We start from the raw sequence: 23433 nt of genomic DNA, 5'->3' as shown, positions 1-23433 counted from the left end.
TGAACTGACATCTGTGTCCAGCGGGATGTCATCCCACTATTTCCCTCAAAACAACTCATAAGTAGATAGAGAAATAGCTACTGCAGCACAGCTCCCCATGCAACATGCAATATATTTCAACAGGGTCTGTCAAAAGCAACAACAAAAAATATTGAGTTAATCGCAGGATTTGCTGTGATCAATGAAGATTAATTGCATATATTTTTTTTTAATTATACAAAAAGCTTTACAAGAATATTGATGTCTTGATTTTGTCCAAAAGTAATGGTTATCAAAATTACGTAAATTGATAAAGCACACTTTCTTTAACCTCAATGTCAACTTGTTTTGACATCACATTGTTGTGATTGTTTTAGCTGTATAGATGTACTTTGAATGTTTTACGTGTATTTTGAATGCTTTCAGACAATGCGATTAAGTCACATAAAAAAAAAATGTGTGCAAAAATTACAAAAAGTTAACTTGAGTTATCTGACTAACTCCGACAGCCCTAATTTCAACACATTGTCATTGTTGAGTTGCATGGATTTACGCCGCCTTGGACAATCATTACTCTCAGTACCTACTGTGCCATACAAAATCAGTGAGATTACTTTCTTCCGCATGTAATGGTATATTTGAATGTGTTTCCTTCCCAACCTCTGCATTGCTAATTATTGTTATTTTAATTTATCTAGGCAAGTCAGTTAAGAACAAATTCTTATTTAAAATGACAGCCTACCGGGGAACAGTGGGTTAACTGCCTTGTTCAGGGGCAGAATGACAGATTTTTACAATGTCAGCACGGGGATTTGCTCTAACCACTATGCTACCTGCCACCCCCTGCCTAGGCATCTATTCTTTCTCAGCACATTCAAATGCCCTACTTCCTGTTCTCTTTTCTTCTTTTTTATGCATATTTTCACACTCCTTTCCCGTGTTTTCTTCTACCCCAACTCTCCCTATTCTTCCTGGATCACTCCCCCCTGTTGGTGCACTGAAACCCCATTGAGCTTTATGAGCGGCTGAAGACAGAATGGCTGATGGTGCCTGTCTCCTCCACCCAGGAAACTTGCCATTTGTTACCTGATATGAGATTAAATAAAAGAGGAAATAACAACATTAGTATCAAAACCTTCCCACGGGGCAAAAACAGGATGAATTAATGTTGTTTCCATGTAATTTCAACAAAAAATAATCAGTGTGATTTTGTTGAATCAATGTGGGAAACTGATTGGATTTGCAAAAAAAGTAATCACTGTAAGGGAATTTTGTATTTTTTTCACCCAATATTTAACCTAAATCCAATGTCATGGTGACTGTTTTTGTTGATTTCACATTGAATTCACATTAGTTCACAACTTAACCAAATTTATATAAAAAATGCACTAAACTAGTCTAAAGAAGGCCAGTTCTATTGCTTCTTTAATCAGAACAACAGTTTTCAGCTGTGCTAACATAATTGCAAAATGGTTTTCTAATGATCAATTAGCCTTTTAAAATTATAATCTTGGATTAGATAACACAACGTTTCATTGGATGATTGCTGATAATGGGCCTCTGTACGTCTATGTAGATATTCCATTAAAAATCAACAGTTTCCAGCTACAATAGCCATTTACAACATTAACAATGTCTACACTGTATTGGGCTCGTAAGTAAGCATTTCACGGAAAAGTCTACACCTGTTGTATCCGGCGCAAGTGACCCATACATTTTATTTGAATTTACACATTGATTTTTAAAAGTAATCTGTTACTGTTTCAATTCCTTGAAGTCTGAGTACTCGAGATACAAGAACTCAAATGTATAATCAAGAGATGTTGTGTGTTTAGCTGTGTAGATGTTGTTATTTAAGTTCCAAGGCCTATGTTTGTGTACTAGTGCCTATCACTGCCGGGAATTAGGGGGCATTCACCTAGGACCTCGGCCAAACCACCTACACATTATGTTGTACAGAAAAGAAAGATAAAGCAGTGCCCAAAAAGGTGCTGTCTAGAATCTTGAAGGGTTCTTCAGCTGTCTCCATAGGAGAACCCTATAAAGACCCCTTTTTAGTTGCAGGTAGAACCCCTTTTGTACAGAGGGTTCTACATGGAACCCAAAAGGGTTCTGCCTGGAAATAAAAATGGTTCTACCCGGAACCAAAAATGGTTCTCCTATGGGGACAGCTGAAGAACCCTTTTGGGAACCCTTTTTTCTAAGAATGTAGATGCCATCTATCCATTTTGGAAAGAATTCTGCAAACTTTGCCACCGATCTTACACAACTGTGACAAGGACCATCAGTCAATTACCTTCGGATTTGGCGGCCACTAGATCGGGGATCTGCTGAAAATACCAGTGGAGGGATAGCGGAGGGTTAACATGAACAGAAACATATATGTATTTATTTTTATTTTTACAGTAAACAAATAAACATCTACACACAAACTGAACCAGTCATGCCAACTGGGTGTGAGGTTTTCTTTCCATCAGAGTGATCTAGATTTCAAGATCTTGATCTATTTCTCATAGCAGAGGACTGCAAAGCCAAGAATTGAATTACTGTGTAGATTGGACTACTGTGTGGAAATATCATGTTCAAGTTCATGGAGGTCATGTTCAAAGAGAGCGACAATAAGCATAATATTTCACTAAATTCGATTTGCTGTCTTGCACAAGCCCTATAAACAATTAGTTCCGTCATTTGTCTTCTGCAGTTTTAGGAGGATCCCACAGTAGAAATGGCTGGTGGGTGTTTTTTTTGCAGAGGAACTGGGTGATGATGCAGTGATGATGAGACACAGGAGTATCTTTCAGATTTTTATTGTGAGCAAAGCCAATGAACAAAGTCAATGCTCAGTGGCGAAAGCAGAGGATTTCTCTGACTGATTTGCTGCCACCCCATGGTAGATGCGTGTGTGGATTTACGGGCCAAACAAACTGCTTACACTGTGGCAATACCCTGCTTAAAAAACAGCATAGACCAGCATTAATTTCAATCTGGTCCATGCTGGTCAGTGCTGTTCTGATGCTGGTCAAGTTGGTCGGACCAGCATGGTCTAGCTGGTCAAGCTGGTCTTAGCTGTTCAAGCATATGCTGGTCTAGGCTGTTTGTTTTTTACAACAGGTATTGTGACAATGTTTTTGAAATCAGATAGATACTTTTAAACTATATTATTGTTAGGCTTGAGCCTACTGAAAAGGAAGCCTCAAATAATGGATTCAGAAAAGACAACCCAATCTATAGTGTCGCAATGCAGGATATAATTACAGTAAAAAAGCCATAATTTTGGTGAATAATTAATGGTGGCTAAAAGCGAACTGAGTACCTTTTGGTAGCTGTCAATAACATCACTTTGCCCACAATAAAGCAGGATACATTCGTCAAGGAACCAGTTGATTGAGAAGTTGTTTTATGACAACCGTTTGACACCTCCTCATACTGGAAGGCTCCTAATGTTGTTGCACTGTTGTTGATGTCATGTGGAAGTGGTTCTGCAATACTTTATTAATTGCATGCAAATTTGATTCTTCAATTTTCAATGACGGCCTAGGAAGAGTGGGTTAACAGCCTGTTCAGGGGCAGAACAACAGATTTTGTACCATGTCAGCTCGGGGATTTGAACTTGCAACCTTTCCGTCCAATGCTCTAACCACTAGGCTACCCTGCCACCCCGTTTAAGGGAGAAACACTACCTCACTCTCCAACCAAGGTGCATGAATTGAGGAGCAAACTGAAGCGAAGCAGAACTAACTCTTGGAAGACAGTGGAAGTGGATAAAGGTAGGGCTTGCCAGAAAGAGAAAATACATTTTAGAGTTGCCTCCTATGGGCTCAGGGACCAATCACAGAGGGGGGGGGGGGGGGGGACTGATGTGATTGGTTTAATTACAGAAACCCGAACAATTATTTTTGACAAGACTGCCCGTGGTTACATGTATTTTGCTAAATTTATTCATGTAAATTGCATTAACGTTTCCAATGAGAATGTGGACATATGAAAGCACTACCATATTGAACTATGTGATTACCTGCTAACGTGATTATACTGTACTAGCTGTAAATTACAGTACTGTAAATAATTTGTTGGGCGGTGATTAGGTCCAATGAGAGGTGTCCTCTGAATCACTTCTGTTCAATCTACCGCGATATGTCTGAGTGGTAGGTGGGTGCGACATGGTTGCTAGGGGTGTTGGAACCGGAAACGGACAGAAGCGTCCCTGGACGCTCCATCAGCGGGTTCTGTTTTCATATGTTGTTGTTTTGCTAGCAGACCCAGTGAAACCATTCTACTCATTTGTAAGGGAAAATGTCGATAATAATCGCGCTTGACTGATCTTTCCCTTACTGGGATAGGAGAGTAACTTGTAGTTAGGTAGGTAAATCGTACGTTTTTTGTACAAATTGAAGTTTCTAGCTAATGTGCCAATGTTAGCGAATTAGCTAGCTACTGTAACGTTTTCTTCTGCGATGTGGCGCCACCCCGCATTGGTCTGTCACTGGAAACCTACGGTTAACGTTACTGTAGCTACCTATGAAACCATGTCAACAACCTTATGGGAGTTATTATTCTAATTTAATGGCCACCAAATGTAGCTAGCTCGTTAGCTAACTAACGTAGCTAAAGCCGCTAAACCTTTTCAAAAACGAACTAGTTAACTCACTAGTTCGTTTTTGAAAAGGTTTCCTCTTTTAATCGTGGTTGAGGATTGATCATTGGCTAGCTAGCTAGCCAACTAGCTACGTGGATCATAGCATAGATGTATATGACTGTACACAGAGGTCCCATATGGGGTTTGTTTTGCAGTGATGCATGCGCTACTGAAAATACAATAGAACATAGTTACAATTTTCAAATGGCATCTGCGACATGACTATTTTCCCCTCTAAGTAACCATGACAGCAGCTGCTGCTCTGCAGATTGGAGACCAGCTGATCCTGGAAGAGGACTACGATGAGAACTATATCCCCTCTGAACAAGGTAGAGCAGAAGGATACAGAAGTGGTAGTATGGCTCCCTTTCTAGTTGACAGATCAGTAGACTGACTTGTAAGCTACATTGCTGAAACAACTACACCAGCATGGTGCAAAGTGTTGTGGTGGGCATCAAACACATAGGCACATGTCAAAACCAAGCAATTCTCTGCTTTACATAGATAAGCCACATAAGACACATTCACTAACTTATTTTGGTTGTGTGAGAAGTCATGTAATGTTATCTGGAGATTTTCCTCACTGCTTCTTCCCCTCCCCTGTCAGAGATCCACGAGTACGCACGAGAGATTGGCATTGATCCCAATCGGGAGCCCGAGCTCCTATGGCTGGCCAGAGAGGGCATTGTTGCCCCACTGCCTCCCGAATGGAAACCCTGGTAAGCAGGCAGGCAGGCAGGCATCTGCCACTGTACCAGAGATGGAGTCTGAACCTGGTGGCGTCGGTCAGTAACATCCAATCAAGTGAATTTGAAACCAGAACACAAATATTCTCACCTGTGTATGGATGGTCAACATATTTGTAGATGGGGGATGCTTTTTGTGCTACCCCAACATTGACTTCCATAAATGCATGTTTTTTTTAATTGCAATAAAACAGTACTTTACATTTTATTTTTAACAGTACTTTTTTGATAGTGATTCATTAACCACAAATTACTACTGACTGGTCACAATGTCACCCTTCTCTTGCATGGATCAGTTTTGTCTCGGTCGTGGTCTCGATTCACAATCTTTTTCCTGTGATCTGAGTTTGAAGACGCCTGACATTGACTCCATCTCTGGCCCCAAGTATTGTGTCAACACTGGTAGACTTCCCAGTATTCCCAGACATCATATGTCCACTGGTCTCTTCTCCCTTCTCTGAGTTCTGAGGTGCTGAAGTGACTCTCCCCCCTCTCGCAGTCAGGACGTGTCGGGGGACGTGTACTACTTCAACTTCTCCTCGGGCCAGTCCACCTGGGACCACCCGTGTGACGAGCAATACCGCAGCCTGGTAAATCAGGAGCGAGAACGAGCTGGCACCCAGCCTCATGGGCCCCCCATCACCGCCGCTAAAAAGGAGAAGAAAAAGAAAAAAGACAAGAAGGAGAAAAAGAAGAAGGCAAAAGACCAAGAGCTTCTGAAGCCACCAGGAGTGAGTGGGCGTTGTTATGTTCTGAAATACACCAAGCGCATGAAGTGACTCACAGATGTCTCAGAACACTGCAGTGCTGTTGTGTGTAGATGTATTGGTCTGGAAATAGCTTCAACTCTAAATAATGTCAAAGAAGCACGGCTATTCCACTTAGTCACTGAGGCGTAGCAGAAAATAGGGAGGAAACAAAGTACAAAGATGAGGCGTTTAGAGTGGCTTGGCTGAACCAATACATTATTATTTTATATTGTCTTGGTCATCAACACAACAGTCACATACTTATGCTTGGTTGCTTCATGCCCCCAGTTGCTAAGTGATACAGTTATACCGATATAGTGATTATGGTAGTGATTATAGAGTTATAAGTCATTGTCCTAAGTCATTCTCCATTTCCTATGTGTATCCTTTCTTAGCAGTCTGTAAACAAAGGGGAAAGGCCTGCATTGAAGGAGAGCCAGACAGAAACACCCCTGGGAACAGTGAAAGGTTCCCTGGTAGGGGGTTCAAACTGACATGGGGGGTTAGCACCATACAATGAGGAATGAGACAGGGCAGTGGGTTTGGCCTAGGGCCCACTGATGAAACACAGAATCAAGCTGATGCAGTTCGTCATGGTAGTATCGAGGGGGGAGCAGAGGGCTTTGTCACTGAGGAGGTGGTGGAATGGATGGAGGCAGCAGAAGAGGGCAGGGAGAGCAGTAGTGATTTCAGCGACAAGGTGGTCTGTTTAGAAGTGGAGGTAGAGGAAGGAAAGGCTATTGAACCCCAAATGCCTTCATATGGTCATTCTACACCTGGGGCAGTGATGACGGAAACATATGAGGGAAGAGGAGGCCAAGCAGAAGGGAAAGATCATCCTAGGAGTTCACTTACTTGATGCTAGGGACTGTGAGCAGGGCCTCGTCCCCTGCCTGGCCCCTCTCTGTCTCTTTCCTGGCCCCATGTCCCCCTACCTACCTCTCAGCCGAGAGACGGGATGGGAGAGAGCATGGCTGATCCAGCAGGGCAGTGCAGGGATTCTGCAGGTAGGACCACAGATTACAGACAGGAAATGGTAAGACAGCCTCAGAGCGTAAAGGAACTGTAATTATTGGAGAAGGATTGGTAGAAGCAGGTGAACGATGGGAGCAGTATACCAAATTTGACTGAGTTTCGATAAGATCCTTGAATATCATGATGGTTACGATTAACCTGAACCCTCTCCACACAACATATTTGTTCACGTGTGTCTCTCTCTGTCTCTCAGCCATTAAGCTTGACCCTCGGGCCACTGCAGGCCCCGTTGGGGAGCCTGGCTCCTTTACGGGGTCTTGATGGCCCGGCCTTGAGGGGGTCCCTGAGCAGCTCTGGAGGGCTGGAGCCCCTGAAGAGTCCCCTTGGGGTAAGAGTTTTCACCTTGATGATAAAGGATGATATTTCATTACCTTATGTGCTGTATTAACCTTATTCTTATGGCGTGCTGTTGAAAGTCTCTAACCTTTTATCTGTCGCTCTCTGTCTCCTCCTTCCTTCCCTCCCCTAAGGGTCCTCTCTCAAGCCTCGGGTCCAGTCTGCTGGGAGGGCGACAGGAGGAGCATGTGGCTTTCTCTCCGCCTGGGTTCGAGGATGACGAGGATAACATCTCAGAGGATGAGCAGCCGGTATGACTTTCAACTGGCAAAGTGCATACCTATCCTTTCTGGGCACCGTGAAACAGAATATTTGGAGAATAGATGTGTGTAAATTGTGGAGCATAAGTTAGATGTATGACTGTGATGCTGTTTGCAGAGTCGTCGTGGCTCGGCCAGACTGTTACAGAACCTGCACCTGGACTTGGATGCGTTGGGAGGAGGGCTGCAGTATGAGGTACACTACCCTTTTCACAATGCACAACAACACCATGTCTATTTTATGGCATAGCCCCTTTAGGACTTTTCACCTACTTTCAACTCTGTCAGTGTATGATACCAGTGCAGATAAGCACAGTCCCATGTCATTATTACATTAGAAAACCTCTCTGTATAATGGATTTAGGCTCAGTCGTGTGTGTTGTGTGGCTAACAGGACAGCGAGGCCAGTGGAGTGGCCCCACCAGAGGGGAAGACAGAAGCAGAGCTACGAGACCTGGCCCCGTCTGGAGAGCACAGCCCTGAGTCCCCCTCTCAGCAGGTAACTCACACACTACTGATGTGGCTCAATATATTACTTCTCTCACTGTCTCTTTTCTCTCTTTTCATCCCACTGTCGATCCTGTGGTGTATGTTAGTTTTAGGACTTTCTAGTAGTTTAGACCATACAGTGCATTCGGAAAGTGTTCAGACCCCTTGACTTTTTCCACATTTTGTTACGTTGACAACCTTATTTAAAAATGTATGAAACATTTTTTCCCCTCATCAATCTATACACAATGACAAAGTTAAAAAAACATCATTATTATTCTTAATTTTTTTTATTATTTGCAAATGTATACATTTTTTATAACACAAATACCTTATTTACATAAGTATTCAGACCCTTTGCTATGAGACTCAAAATTGAGCTCAGGTGCATCCTGTTTCCATTGATCATCCTTGAGATGTTTCTACAACTTGATTGGAGTCCACCTGTGGTAAATGTAATTGATTGGGCATGTTTTGGAAAGGCACACACTGTATAAGATTTCAATTTTTTTTAAATATAAATTTGCTAACATTTCTAAAAACCTGATTTTGCTTTGTCATTATGGGGTAATTGTGTGTAGATTGATGAGATAAAAAAAACGATTTAATCAATTTTAGAATAACGCTGTAACGTATCAAAATGTGGAAAAGGTCAATGGGTCTGAATCCTCAGAATGCACTGTATACTTAGATATATTGAACAAACCCATGACTATGTTATCAGGTCCATCTGAAGAGAGATCACAAGATGCAGACCTAGATAGAACTGCTCTTGTTTACTAGATTGCCTTTAACCAAAACCAACACTTTGAGGGATGGAAAGTGTAAGCTATCATTGGGAAAATGTGTAGGCCTATTTATTCATTCAGACATAACATCTTTGTCATTTATCAACTCTCATAAGTGTGTGTGTGTGACTTTAAACATGTGTTTCGGGTTCTTGTGTGTCTATCTCTTCCTGGTTGTGTAGCTGCTGTGTCAGTGGGAGCTGTGCTATGGTCACGGCTGCCACTGTTTCTTTCTGTTGGTCCTCTTGTCCTCATACTGTCACTGTTATTGCTTTGCCATCTGAGTCTTTCATTTGATCACCCTTTATGTTGGTCTTATAGGTCTTTCTGTGTGTGTGTTTAACTCTGCACTTCCTGTGATTTTTGTCACACTTCTCTGTGTTGTTTGTTGTTGACGTGACTGTTCTCTTTCGATGAGCTCTACCTACGGAATGCGTGAGTGGTTTGCATGCTGCTCGGGTCCCTGTGTCTTCTCCTTGTCACATTATCCCCAACCCCTCCCCCCCCTTTCTTTCTTTTTGTGTTTGTGTCTATGCACGTCTTCCCTCTCCTTCTCTCTGGTGGCCACCATCATCCCCTTCCAACCCAAGGACTCCCTTCGTGGACGCCACCTCCTCTCCACCCCACCACGCGGAGGCAGCAGGGACTGCAGTAGTGCTGCTGGGGTCTGCCCCCCTACCCCAGACCCCCAGCCTGCTAAAACTAGAGACAGTGGAGAGGAGGAAGAAGATTATGAGGATGGGTGGGGAGTGGACAGAGAGAGTGTGGCTGAGGAGGGAGGAGGTAAAGAGGAGAACCAGAGAGAAGTAGGGCAAGCGAGTGAGAAGAAGAGAGGAGAGGAGGGGGAGGGCAAGGACGTTGAGGCCGAGGTCAGTGAGGAGGTAGAGTGTGAAGGAAAGTTGGAGGAGGGAGAGGAGGAAAGTGATGAGGTCATAAAGTGGTGTGTAAAAAGTGAGGAAGGGGAGGAAGAGGAGACTGGTGACGTAGTTGAGGTAAATGTCAATACAAATGAGGGAGAAGGAGGAAGTGATGAAATGATGGAGAGATATCTTGGAGAGCAAGGAGAGAGTGATGAGGTAGTAGAGCGGTGTGTTACAAATGAAGAACTAGAGGTGGGTCATGACAAACAGGTGGAGGACTGCAATGAGCTAGTTGAGAGCCATGTTAAAAGTGAAGAGGAACCAAAAGCAGAAGAGAGTGATGAGAGAGACACTAAAAGTGAGGAAGCAGGAGAGGAAAAAGAGGGGGAACAGGAGGAAGAGAGTGATCAGGTAGTAGAGAGATATATGAAAGAGGTGGAGGGAGGAGATGTAGAGGAAAGTGAGATAGTGGGCGAGAGATGTTTCAAAAGGAAGCATGTGGAAAGGAAGGAAGAGACTGTTAGAGACAGTATAGAGGAGGAAGATGAGGCAAAGGGAGATGAGGATAGTGAGGAAGTGATTGAGAGGTGGTTGAAAGAGGAGGAGGTAAAAGATGAGGCTAGGGAGGTGGTGGAGAGGTGTGAGGAAGAGGTGGAAGATGAGGGTAAAGAGGAGGCTGGGGAGGGTGAGAGTGAGGTGGTGGAGAGGTGTGTGAAAAGTGAGGAAGAGGTGGAAGATGAGGGTAAAGAGGAGGGTGAGAGTGAGGTGGTGGAGAGGTGTGTGAAAAGTGAGGAAGAGGTGGAAGATGAAGGTAAAGAGGAGGGTGAGAGTGAGGTGGTGGAGAGGTGTGTGAAAAGTGAAGAAGAGGAAGGTAAAGAGGAGGGAGAGAGTGAAGTGTTGGAGAGGTCTGTGAAAAGTGAGGAAGGGGAAGAGGAGATCGGCGAAGAGGAGGCTGATGAGGGAGAGAGTGAAGTGGTTGAGAGATGTGTGAAAAGTGAGGAAGGGGAGGAGGGTAAAGATGAACCTGAGGAGCTGGAGAGTGAGGTGGTGAGGGAGAGGTGTGTGAAAAGTGAGGAAGGGGAGGAAAATGACAAGGTCTTCACGAGATGCTCGCTGAGTGAAAAACAGGCTAGGGAAGGGGAGGAGAGCAGGGAGGTGGAGGGGTGCTTCAAAAACGAACGAAAAGAAATGGAAGGAGACAGTGATGAGGTGGTGGAAAACTGCATTCAGACCGTGCAAGCCTCACCGAAACCCAAAACATCCGCAAGCTCAGAGGAAGTAATCGAGAGACTCGAACAACAAACGGTCCAAGCTAAGTCACTGGGGAAGAAGAAGTTAGCAGACCTTAAACAAAGTGACAACATGGAGGTGTATGTGGGGAAGAAGAAGAATGTGCCCAAACAAAGCCCTCTACCAGCAGAGGTAGGGGTTTGGTGTGCTTTGACCATGTCGTGGCCCCTGCCCTGTGTGCTCCCCCTCTGCATGCACCTCCGCCCCTCTCTCAGCCAAAGGAGACACCATTCCACTCCCTGAGGAGCTGTGTTGGCTCAAGTCCCAACCCTGGTGAATCCAGCCCCCCATGATCTCCCTCTCACATCACATTGGTGTCTTTGGTAATATGTGTATATGCAGTCAGCTCTGAGGACTGGATTGGAACATTCTGGTCCCCTTGTTGCCAGTTTTGCCTCCATCCCTCTAGAGCTGAGCACTGCAGCCCTATCCTATCAACCTGCCCCCGAGGCGGCCCCATACTCTCAGACAGCCCCATCCTCTCAGGCAGCTCCCTAGGCGGCCCCATCCTCTCAGACAGACCCATCCTCTCAGGCAGCTCCCTAGGCGGCCCCACCTCTCAGACAGCTCAGACAGCCCCCTAGGCGGCCCCATCCTCTCAGACAGCCCCCTAGGCGGCCCCATCCTCTCAGAAAGCCCCCTATCATTCTCTCAGACAGCCCCCAAGGCGGCCCCATCCTTTCAGCCAGCCCCCTAGGCAGCCCCATCCTCTCAGCCAGCCCGCTAGTCAGCCCCATCTTCTCAGCCAGGCCCCTAGGCAGCCCAATTCTTTCAGACAATCCCAAAGGCAGCCACATCCTCCCAGACAGCCCCCAAGGCAGCCTCATCCTCTTATACAGCCCCCAAGGCAGCCCCATCCTCTCAGACATTCCCCAAGGAAGCCCCATCCTCTCAGCCAGCCCCCAAGGCAGCCCCATCCTCTCAGACATTCCCCAAGGCAGCCCCATCCTCTTATACAGCCCCCAAGGCAGCCCCATCCTCTCAGACATTCCCCAAGGCAGCCCCATCCTCTCAGACAGCCCCCAAGGCAGCCCCATCCTCTCAGACATTCAGCCCCCAAGGCAGCCCCATCCTCTCAGACATTCCCCAAGGCAGCCACATCCTCTTAGCCAGCCAAGCAGCCCCAAGGCAGCCCCATCCTCCTCAAACATCAGACATTCCCCAAGGCAGCCCCATCCTCTGACATTCCCCAAGGCAGCCCCATCCTCTCAGACATTCCCCAAGGCAGCCCCATCCTCTCAGCCAGCCCCCAAGGCAGCCCCATCCTCTCAGACATTCCCCAAGGCAGCCCCATCCTCCCAGACAGCCCCCAAGGCAGCCCCATCCTCTCAGCCAGCCCCCAAGGCAGCCCCATCCTCTCAGACATTCCCCAAGGCAACCCCATTCTCTCAGCCAGCCCCCAAGGCAACCCCATTCTCTCAGCCAGCCCCCAAGGCAACCCCATTCTCTCAGCCAGCCCCCAAGGCAACCCCATTCTCTCAGCCAGCCCCCAAGGCAGCCCCATCCTCTCAGACATTCCCCAAGGCAGCCCCATCCTCTCAGCCAGCCCCCAAGGCAGCCCCATCCTCTTATACAGCCCCCAAGGCAGCCGGTCCTCTCAGTCCAAACTTGCAGTGCTGTAGCCTGTGTTTCTCTGTCTCTACTGCCTGCTTGACCAGCCCTGTGCTTGTGTGGTAGAGTCTCACTATTTGCCTCTTGTCTGCCCAAGCTTTGCTGATCAAGCCATGGGATGGCTGCTCTGTGCTGTTGACTAGTCTATTGTCCCTTTTCTGCTGTACTTGCTTTGCCCTACTACGAGAGCCTTCATAATTGCTGTGTGCCGCTGAGAATGGCAGTATTCATCCACGTTTTCTATCTGTGTCGTGAGTGCATGTGTGTGTCTGTGTGTGTGTACGGTGTTTGAGGTGACACGGTCGCACTATGCTTCACGTCAGTGACTGAGTGTGTTTACATCAGCAGTCGGAGGCCAGCGAGCACATGGAGGTGGCATCCTCCTCCACCGAGGACCTCAAGGTACTTTGTTATGGGTTGAGATCATGTCCCAGTAGATAGGCCTGTAGAATAGAGGCTTTATAATGTAACATTTAAGCAGATAATATCAAGGGGTGTGTTGAGTAAAGGCAAACAGTGTTGTGTTCCACTTTCCCTTTAGTCTGGTTTTGGCTCCAGGTTGTCAGAGAAAGTCCTGGACCTGAAGGATCTCTCCCCTGCTGTTAGTCCACTCCTGCAGGTACCACACTCTCTCCATCTCTTCCTCACCTTTCTTTTTCTCCCTCGCTCGCCCCTCTTCACCTCCTTCCTCCTCAGCTGCACTCTCTCTCCTCAGTCACAGTGTTTCCTCTGGCTGTAGAGTCTGTAGTCACTGTTTGTACCGTAGTTTTATTTTGAGAGTGAACACTCACATCATGCCATGTAGAGTTATGTTAGCCTTTGCTATTCACCTAAAAAAAGTCTGTATTTTCCCCAGGACAAAGTGGGGATAGTGAAAGTCAGTGCGGAGGAGGAGAAGGAACGGAGGAAGAGGGCAGAAGCTGCAGAGAGGTTGGCAGACAAGCCTTTCTGATAAATGCCCATATTTCAGTGAAATGTCCCCTCTGAACTCAAACACACGTTCTGATACAAGCATATTGTCAGTGTCATTGTAGTCTGTTTCTCACAAAGATCTGCAAGTCGAGAGCTGAGCCAAATCATTTATCTGACTCCTCTTACTTTTCCTCTCTCCCCTCCTTCCCTCTTCACTCTCTCTCTCTCTCTCTCTCTCTCCCCTCCTTCCCTCTTCACTCTCTCTCGCTCTCCTCTCTCTCGCTCCCCTCTCTCTCTCCCTCTTCACGCTCTCTCTCCCCTCTTTTTCTTTCTCTCTTTTCCCCTCCTTCCCTCTTCCTCTCTCTCCCCTCCTTCCCTCTTTCGCTCTTCCTCTCTCTCGCTTCCTCCCTCGCTCTCTCTCTCTCCCCTCATTCCCTCTTCTCCACTCTCTCTCTTCCCTCCTTCCCTTCTCCCAAACTCTGCAGGCGTCTCCATGGTGCAGGCAGGGAGGATCCAGTGATGGAGGACAGGCCCCCCAGCCAGCCCAGTGAATCCCAGCAGACCACAAGGTCCTCCCACTGTGAGCCGGAACCCCGACCGCGGGCCGAGGGGGTCAGCACCAGCGCCAGCCTAGGGGTGCCGGGGGTCCAGCGGCCTGACACTTCCAGAGGCCGCCTGGTTAGGAGCCCCCACGCCCACTACAAAGAGGAAGCCCCCAGACAGGGGGAGGACAGCGGATGGGCCCAGGAGGAGGAGAGGGAGAAGGAGAGGGAGAAGGAGAGGAGGGAGACTGAGAGGAAGATAGAGGAGGAGAAGGAGCATGCGCTGCGGGAGAGGCAGGAGAAGGTGCGCCTCCTTCAGGAGGAGCTGAGCCGGGAGGAGGAGGAGGAGGAACAGAGGCTGAAGGAGGAGAGCAAGGAGAGGGTCAGGTAGGCATTCAGGCAGCAGGCCACAGAGTGGTCAACCTCCCTCTCCACTTATGTCCACTGTTATACAGTGCCTTGCGAAAGTATTCGGCCCCCTTGAACTTTGCGATCTTTTGCCACATTTCAGGCTTCAAACATAAAGATATAAAACTGTATTTTTTTGTGAAGAATCAACAAGTGGGACACAATCATGAAGTGGAACAACATTTATTGGATATTTCAAACTTTTTTAACAAATCAAAAACTGAAAAATTGGGCGTGCAAAATTATTCAGCCCCTTTACTTTCAGTGCAGCAAACTCTCTCCAGAAGTTCAGTGAGGATCTCTGAATGATCCAATGTTGACCTAAATGACTAATGATGATAAATACAATCCACCTGTTTGTAATCAAGTCTCCGTATAAATGCACCTGCACTGTGATAGTCTCAGAGGTCCGTTAAAAGCGCAGAGAGCATCATGAAGAACAAGGAACACACCAGGCAGGTCCGAGATACTGTTGTGAAGAAGTTTAAAGCCGGATTTGGATACAAAAAGATTTCCCAAGCTTTAAACATCCCAAAGAGCACTGTGCAAGCGATAATATTGAAATGGAAGGAGTATCAGACCACTGCAAATCTACCAAGACCTGGCCGTCCCTCTAAACTTTCAGCTCATACAAGGAGAAGACTGATCAGAGATGCAGCCAAGAGGCCCATGATCACTCTGGATGAACTGCAGAGATCTACAGCTGAGGTGGGAGACTCTGTCCATAGGACAACAATCAGTCGTACAGTCGTATATTGCACAAATCTGGCCTTTATGGAAGAGTGGCAAGAAGAAAGCCATTTCTTAAAGATATCCATAAAAAGTGGTGTTTAAAGTTTGCCACAAGCCACCTGGGAGACACACCAAACATGTGGAAGAAGGTGATCTGGTCAGATGAAACCAAAATTGAACTTTTTGGCAACAATGCAAAACGTTATGTTTGGCGTAAAAGCAACACAGCTCATCACCATGAACACACCATCCCCACTGTCAAACATGGTGGTGGCAGCATCATGGTTTGGGCCTACTTTTCTTCAGCAGGGACAGGGAAGATGGTTAAAATTGATGGGTAGATGGATGGAGCCAAATACAGGACCATTCTGGAAGAAAACCTGATGGGGTCTGCAAAAGACCTGAGACTGGGACGAAGATTTGTCTTCCAACAAGACAATGATCCAAAACATAAAGCAAAATCTACAATGGAATGGTTCAAAAATAAACATATCCAGGTGTTAGAATGGCCAAGTCAAAGTCCAGACCTGAATCCAATCGAGAATCTGTGGAAAGAACTGAAAACTGCTGTTCACAAATGCTCTCCATCCAACCTCACTGAGCTCGAGCTGTTTTGCAAGGAGGAATGGGAAAAAATTTCAGTCTCTCGATGTGCAAAACTGATAGAGACATATCCCAAGCGACTTACAGCTGTAATCGCAGCAAAAGGTGGCGCTACAAAGTATTAACTTAAGGGGGCTGAATAATTTTGCACGCCCAATTTTTCAGTTTTTGATTTGTTAAAAAAGTTTGAAAAATCCAATAAATGTCGTTCCAATTCATGATTGTGTCCCACTTGTTGTTGATTCTTCACAAAAAAAATACAGTTTTATATCTTTATGTTTGAAGCCTGAAATGTGGCAAAAGGTCGCAAAGTTCAAGGGGGCCGAATACTTTCGCAAGGCACTGTAGTAGTATTTGTGAGCTGTGATGTGTGAGTATGTGACTCAGTGTTGATGCTTACGACTGTGTGACAGTGCTGGTTATCTCACCCGCTGCTGTGTGTGTTCTGGTCCTGACCGGTCTTCCAGGAGCCTGAGGGAGAGGCTCCAGAGTAAGGGGAGGGAAGAGGAGAGCAGGCTGAGTGTGGAGTCTGAAAGCAGGCTACTGGAGCTGAGGGAGATGGCCCGGAGGGAGAGAGAGAACCAGCAACGCAACATCAGGTGACTCATCTCTCTCTACTATTCATCCATCTGCTTAAACACACACACACACACACACACACACATCTCCCTGGAGTGCTCCACTGACCTTTAGATCACATGCTCAGCGACCCCAGCCGTGTTAATATGACACTGCTTCACATAACTATTCTGTGCTTAGGCGATACTGTTCTTTCTACACATACAGTAGGTATAGAAATACAGCTCAGTCACTGGGAAAAAAAGAAGAAGAAAAAAGATTTGCGCTAGAAATGATTGTGTGTGTGTGTGTGTGTGTGCTTGCTACGTTTGTGTGTGTGTTGTTGTCATCAGGGAAGAGGGCGAGGCGATGCTGAGAGAGCTGCGTGCCACCCTGGAGGCGGAGCGAGAGAGGATAGAGGCCCAGAGGAGGCGGGAACTGGAGCGACTGAAGGAGGAGTCAGAGGAGAAGCTACATGCGGAGAAGCGGAGACTGCTTGGGGAGCGGGAGGAGCAACTCAGCTCCCTCAAACAGGAGGTGTGAGAGGGGGGGATGGGAGAGGAGCTGGGAGAGTGGGAGGGGGGAGATATAGGAGAGGGGCCTTCCAATACACACGTGCACTCAAAATAACTGAAATTGTTTGGGTTTTTGTGAGGGAAATACATGCAGTGAGTCTAGGATAGCGTGTTGTCACACAGGTGATGGTTGAAGACAGTGTGTTGTTGCGTTCCTTAGGGGAGAAGCAGTGCCAGTGAGAGGTGGAGGGAGTTGAAGAGCCCTCGTAGCCCAGAGCAGCATCTAGCAGAGTACCAAAGAGAGGTGATAGAACACACACACACACACACACACTACTTCCCACCTTTGATACACAAAACCATAGCCCTCATCTCCCTGACTGCAGATACATATATTACCAGTATGTCAGTCTCAACCCTCTAGAGCGTTGTGACATTATGAATCCCTCCCACTGACTGTGACTTGGTCCAGTTGGGAGACGTGCTCCAGGAAGTGAGGGAAGAAGTGCAGCGTGATCACGCCAGGAAGCTGGGGCAGCTCAAAGACGACCACCACCGAGAACTCGGCTCTATCAGAGAGAGTCATCTGGACCAGGTGAGACACAGTTCAAAGGTCACCGCTTCTCATAACCTACCTGCTGCTACTGTCATTGTTGCTTTGGCTGTTGCCTCTGCACTGTTGTCCCGACATGTAATGCTGCGGTTAAATATTGTGGAAATTATTTATTTGTGTCTCTCTGTGTGTGCTTCTGTCCTCCAGGAGGCTGTCCAAAAGGAACAGTTGCTGTGTGTCCTGCAAGAGGAGAGGGATCGCCTGCTGGCCGCACACAGTGCCCAGCTGGAAAGACTCCGTACACAGCTAGACTCCCAGCTCTGCAAGACCCGCCAGACGCACACACGCAAGGTGAGGACAGAGAGACACACACACACATACACACACACACATGTATCATCTCTAAACACCTGTCATCCCTCAGGAGGCTGAGATTCAGGAGCTGGGGGACAGGCTGGAGCTGAGGGCCAGGGAACTGAAGAGCCAGGAGACAGCACTGAAGACCCAGGTAATCAGTCACTGTTGCGCTGATATGTGTCTGCGTGAATATCTGGAACGCTTAGGGATGGCCTCGGCTTCGGAAAGGAATGAACTGTATGTGTGTGGTTGGCCGCTGTTGATTAAAGGACATATCCGCTTGCCAATGTTCAGGCAGCGAATTTGAAGAAGAGGAGGCAGCAGCTTGGGGATGAAGAGGATGAGATAGACAGAGGAATCGAGGTGAGGATTGATCATCTTCACCACCACCACCTCGGTCTTCATCGTGCTGTAGATGTTAAGGCTGTGATGTTTTCAGGCTCTGCCTGGAGTCATGCAGGAGAGAGATGGACTGAGAGAGGATCTGGTGCGGGTGGAAGGAGAGAGGGACAGGGCGAGGCAGGAGGCGGAGAGAGGGCGGGAGGAGAAGACCAACGCGAGAGAGGAGTTGGAGAGAATGAGGGAGGAGAGGGACAAAGCGAGAGAGGAGAGCAGGAGGATGAAGGAGGAGCGGGACCGGCTGGAGAGCAAGGTGGAGCTGCTGCAGGAGCGCTGTGATCGGCTGGTCCGCAGAGTCAGGTACACACACACACACACCAGTTGAGGCTGCTGGTGGGAGGAGGACGGCTCATAATAATGGCCGGAATCTAGTGAATGCAATGGTATCAAACACATGGTTTTCAGACATTATTATGAGCCGTCCTCCCCTCAGCAGCCTCCACTGAAACGCACATACACACCTGGCCCGTTAGTTGGGGTCAACCTCCGTTCACACTGTTTCATTGTCACCTTGCAGCTGACAGTGCATGTCTTCCAGACTTAGTGGGAGACTTCAATTCTAGCTTGCCAGACTATTGAGCTCTTTCTCAAGCGGTACTTTCTCAGAGAACAAACGCATAATTCTATTGCAGTGATCTGGAGCAGAGTGAGATCAAGAGGCCTTCTACTAGACTGGACAGAACAGAGGAGAGGAAGAAGGAGAAGGATTGTGAGGCAGCGCCCTCTGCTGGACGGGAGAAAGTGCTGCATGTGGAACACCTGAAAGAACCTCTCTCCCCCATCTCCAGAGACAGCGAGAGCAGCTTGGACGAGTATGTGTGTTTGAGAGAGAGCATGCATGCATGTTGCACCTTTCTATCCTGACTAACTTCTATATATATATATATATATATATATATATGTATGTATGTATGTGTGTGTGTGTGTGTGTGTGTGTGGGAGGGATGGAGCATGCATGCATGTTGCACCTTTCTATCCTGACTAACTTCTGTGTGTGTGTGTGGGAGGGAGCATGCATGTTGCACCTTTCCATCCTGACTAACTTCTGTGTGTGTGTGTGTGTGGGAGGGAGCATGCATGTTGCACCTTTCCATCCTGACTAACTTCTGTGTGTGTGTGTGTGTGGGGAGGGAGCATGCATGTTGCACCTTTCCATCCTGACTAATTTTTATGCGTGTGTGTGTGTGTGTGTGTTTCTCTCTTCCTGTCCTTCTCCCAGCTTGCATCAGTACATCTCCTCTGAGGGCCTGTCCCTGCAGAAGGCCCGGCGCTTCCTGGAGAGGGAGAGTGGTCGTCTGAGTGAGAGACAGGCAACGCTGCAGGCAGCGCAGGCCCAGTCCAGCTCCTCTCAGTACCCCAACACCACCAGCCACGCCCAGGCCACACAGGAGATATACAGGAACCTGCAGCAGGTACGTGTAAGTCTGACTCCCTTCCTTATCCCTTATAGACTCCTACACCCGGCCCTATGTTGGAACATTCATGAAGTGAGAGAGTATGCTTGACCTCCCTGTGTAACGGTCCCTGGGTCGTCTCTCGCTCTCTTTCCCTCCCTCTCTCTGTGGCTCTCTTTGGTTTCCGCTTCTCTCCCTCAGGAGGCCAGTGACGTGGAGGAGTTGAGGGCGACTGTGCAGAGGGGGAACTCGCTGCTACGCAGGAAGGAGGAGAGACTGCAACAGCTCGAGAGCTCCGTAGCTGAAGAGGTGCCTTAGTAGTACACCATAACACGTTTATATACCACATATCCTGCCCCCTGTACACCACTTGTACTACATACCATGCCCATAACGTTATACATACTTCAATAGATTACTAATAAACAACACACTATACAATGAGGGGACAAAACATTAAGAACACCTGCTCTTTCCATGACACAGACTGGTCAGGTGGGTCCAGGTGAAAGCTATGATCCCTTGTTGATGTCACCTGTTAAGTCCACTTTAATCAGCGTAGATGAAGGGGAGGAGACAGGTTAAAGAAGGATTTCTAAGCCTTGAGACAATTGAGACATGGATCGTGTATGTGTGCCATTCAGAGGGTGAATGGGCAAGACTAAAGATTTAAATTGAATGGGGTATGGTGGTAGGTGCCAGGCGCACCAGTTTGAGTGTGTCAAGAATCAGGCTCCCAATTGGCGGAGCGGTCTAAGGCACTGTATCTCAGTACAAGAGGCGTCACTACAGTCTCTGGTTCGAATCCAGGCTGTATCACATCTGGCCGTGATTGGGAGTCCCATTGGCCCATCGTCGTCCAGGTTTGGCCAGGATAGGCCGTCGTTGTAAATAAGAATTTGTTCTTAACTGACTTGCCTAGTTAAATAAAAATAACTGTGATGCTGCTGGGTTTTTGATGCTCAACCGTTTTCTTTGTGTATCAAGAATGGTCCACCACCCAAAGGACATCCAGCCAACTTGACACAACTGTGGGAAGCATTGGAGTCAACATGGGTCAGCATCCCTGTGGAACGCTTTCGACACTTTGTGGAGTCCATACCCCTACAAACTGAGGCTGTTTTCAAGTGGGTGTGCGACTCAATATTAGGAAGGTGTTCCTAATGTTTTGTACACATACATATTTTGTATGCATTTTTACATGGCGTTTTGGTCATTTAGCAGACAGTCCTATCCAGAGCGACTTACAGTCAGTGTGTTCAACTTAATGTAGCTAGCTAAGCCAATCGTTGTAAGTAAAACGTTCCTCAATAAAGCAGTTATCAGCTAAATCATTGATGTTAAGAGTAGATAAGTGTTCGTGTTAGAAAGTACAAAAGTATGGAGTTTTTTTTTTCTCTCTCTCTCTTGCTTTCCCTTGCCCAGTTCTCCCATCATCACTACTATGATGACCAGGGCAGACTGGCTGCTGATAGGAAGGTGACCTTTGATGTGACTGAATCGGATATGAGCAGCGTCAGCAACGGCCATGATGGCCCAGGTGAGAGAGACACACATACGGGAATATCCATTCCTTACACCCTCATAACAGGCCTGTACTCCTCCCTGCCGTGTTGTTATTTATACGCTCTCTCCCCCTTCATCGTTTCTCCTTTTTCCCCCTTTCACCCTCTCCTTCCTTCCTCTCTTTCACACCTCGTCCCTTGTTTTTCTCTCTGTCTCCAGGTGGGGAGCCCACAGTGCCAGCTAAGGTGCAGCACTTAACCGAGTCGCTCCAGCACATCTCTGGCCAGCTCAACACAGTCCTGGGGGCCCTGGGCTCCCTGACCCAACGCCAGACCCCTTACCAGCCTCTCCCCCTACCTCTGCCCCTCTCCCATCCCCGAACCCCCACCTCAATGCCTCTTTCACAGCTCTCCATGCCTCTGTCTGGGCCCTCCTGGGCGTGGGCCCCTCACAGCACCTCCACCCCACTACGGGATTCTGAGGACCTGCTCAATAGCCGCTGGGCCAAGCTCTTCCCTGGTACATCTCAACCAAAGACATCCAATATCATATATGTTATAATAAATATGCGTTGTATTTAGTTCTGTGGACTGTAGAACTCCCCGTTCAGGGTTGTCTGTGTACTTTCAGGTCGGTGGAGTTGTTGGTTTAATTAACGAGTACACTTCTCTTTGTCCCTTCTTTATTCAGGGTACAGTCCTGCAAGGTAAATATGAAAATAACAGAAACGCCTCTTTAAAAAAAAAAATCTAGACTGTCACTCATCCCTTTCACAGTAGTCTTATCTTGTTGAAGGAAGGTACTACAGAAATGTGTGTTTGTTAGTGAGCAGGCTCGTAGTCTGTCCTCCATGCAGCCTAAGGCAGTGGAGATGGATGGCCAGAGGCTTCAGGGCCTGATCGACGGCAACAAGAGATGGCTGGAGACACGCAGGAAAGACCCCAGTGTGTATCCTTCTATAAACATGCTCACACACGCCACATAGCACAACTTATAATGGAGCTTGGTTCAATCTTGTACATTTCCTTAACAGGCTTTCATCAGACCTCTGTTCACGCGTTATCGGACCCCCCCAACTATGAGTGGACTGGTCCAGTTGAGCCTGGATGACAACAACCAGATTAAAGTGTACCATTACTAAAGGGGGAGGGAGAAGTTACATAAAGAGCAAGGATCAACACAAGCAGATAAAGCTGTATTGTTACTGAAAAAGGGCTAAGGACAGGGGTGTGTTTTTAAAAATGCACTTTTCATGCAGGGTTCCCTCTAGCTCTGGTCCAGGGCGCTACTAGAGGAACCGCACTCGACTATGTGTGGACCAAAGGAACGCCCTGGACCAGAGCTTGGATTCCCCATATCAGATTACTGTAAGAAACATTTTAAGACATCTGACCTCCAGTGTACTCCTCGTCCTCAGGTTTAACTGTGATTGTGTGACAGAAGAGCGGACACGAGGGCGGTTTCAGTGGTCTCTGTAATTTCATTCCATTGGCATGCAAGGTTGAATAGCTTGGGAGTATGGCGACAGTAGCCCCGTAGTCAACAAATCAGTTTGTTTGCCTCGAGCTATTTAAATGTTTCAAGAACAGAATGCATAGTTGTTACATATTCAATAGGTGCTTCACTTTATTAGGAGAGATACCGTTGATATCTTACATTTATAAGCCTCATAACTGATGTGAGGTGATAAGTGACTAAAGATCATTGTCATGGTATCAGGTTGTAATTGTGCTGTATGAGAAGTTCAAGCCATACCATAATAACCGCTACAAGGGCAGGACAACTTGTAACGCATTCAGTCTGTATGAAATTCTGGTAAGAGAGACCCTCTTCCAGTGTGTTTACTGTGCAGATGTGTGGAATTTTTACAGTATTTTTATAAATATTTTAATAAATGTAAAGTGGTGTATATTCATAATGTCCATGTCAAGCTTTCATTCTTTTTCATGCAACAGCTTTTCAATATTTCATTTGTCTGCATTAAAGTAATCACCAGGGTTGTATTCATTGGGACACCCAACGGAAAGTGTTAACTTTTGCAACGAAAATTAGAATTTCTTGGACAAGTTCAGGTAGTCTTTCCCTGATTGTCAATTCTCTACCATTTGGTGCCTAATGATCACAACCCATGTTTGGATTTCCTTTTCATCCTGCTTGTCAGTAACTTAAAATACA

The 23433-nt window shown here is 47.0% G+C and overlaps 1 protein-coding gene across 4 annotated transcripts; it reads left to right on the top strand.

Moving 5' to 3' along the window:
- Positions 1 to 4140: 4140 nt before the first annotated feature.
- On the top strand, positions 4141 to 23170 carry LOC135546214 (centrosomal protein of 164 kDa-like). 4 transcript variants are annotated; one of them, XM_064974452.1, is made up of 29 exons: positions 4141 to 4338; positions 4855 to 4944; positions 5223 to 5334; positions 5861 to 6092; positions 7339 to 7473; positions 7616 to 7732; positions 7860 to 7937; positions 8136 to 8240; positions 9609 to 11300; positions 13125 to 13181; positions 13321 to 13398; positions 13636 to 13709; positions 14177 to 14620; positions 16444 to 16575; positions 16888 to 17071; positions 17270 to 17353; positions 17522 to 17644; positions 17810 to 17953; positions 18027 to 18110; positions 18254 to 18322; positions 18399 to 18658; positions 18991 to 19170; positions 19578 to 19770; positions 19954 to 20061; positions 21178 to 21292; positions 21478 to 21777; positions 21949 to 21964; positions 22084 to 22206; positions 22303 to 23170. In XM_064974452.1, exons 2-29 carry the CDS (start codon positions 4860 to 4862, stop codon positions 22397 to 22399), a joined length of 5421 nt encoding a protein of 1806 aa, XP_064830524.1. In that variant the 5' UTR covers positions 4141 to 4338; positions 4855 to 4859; the 3' UTR covers positions 22400 to 23170. The 4 variants fall into 4 exon arrangements, with proteins under 4 accessions (XP_064830524.1, XP_064830523.1, XP_064830526.1 ...); XM_064974451.1 differs by having other exon boundaries at positions 19578 to 19776; XM_064974454.1 differs by lacking the exon at positions 9609 to 11300 and having other exon boundaries at positions 4145 to 4338; positions 13128 to 13181; positions 19578 to 19776.
- Positions 23171 to 23433: the final 263 nt, after the last annotated feature.

This window comes from Oncorhynchus masou, chromosome 9, assembly GCF_036934945.1.
Source record: "Oncorhynchus masou masou isolate Uvic2021 chromosome 9, UVic_Omas_1.1, whole genome shotgun sequence".
NCBI lineage: Eukaryota > Metazoa > Chordata > Actinopteri > Salmoniformes > Salmonidae > Oncorhynchus > Oncorhynchus masou.
The sequence above is the reverse complement of the archived record's forward strand: the minus strand, read 5'-3'. Positions and strand labels throughout refer to the sequence as shown.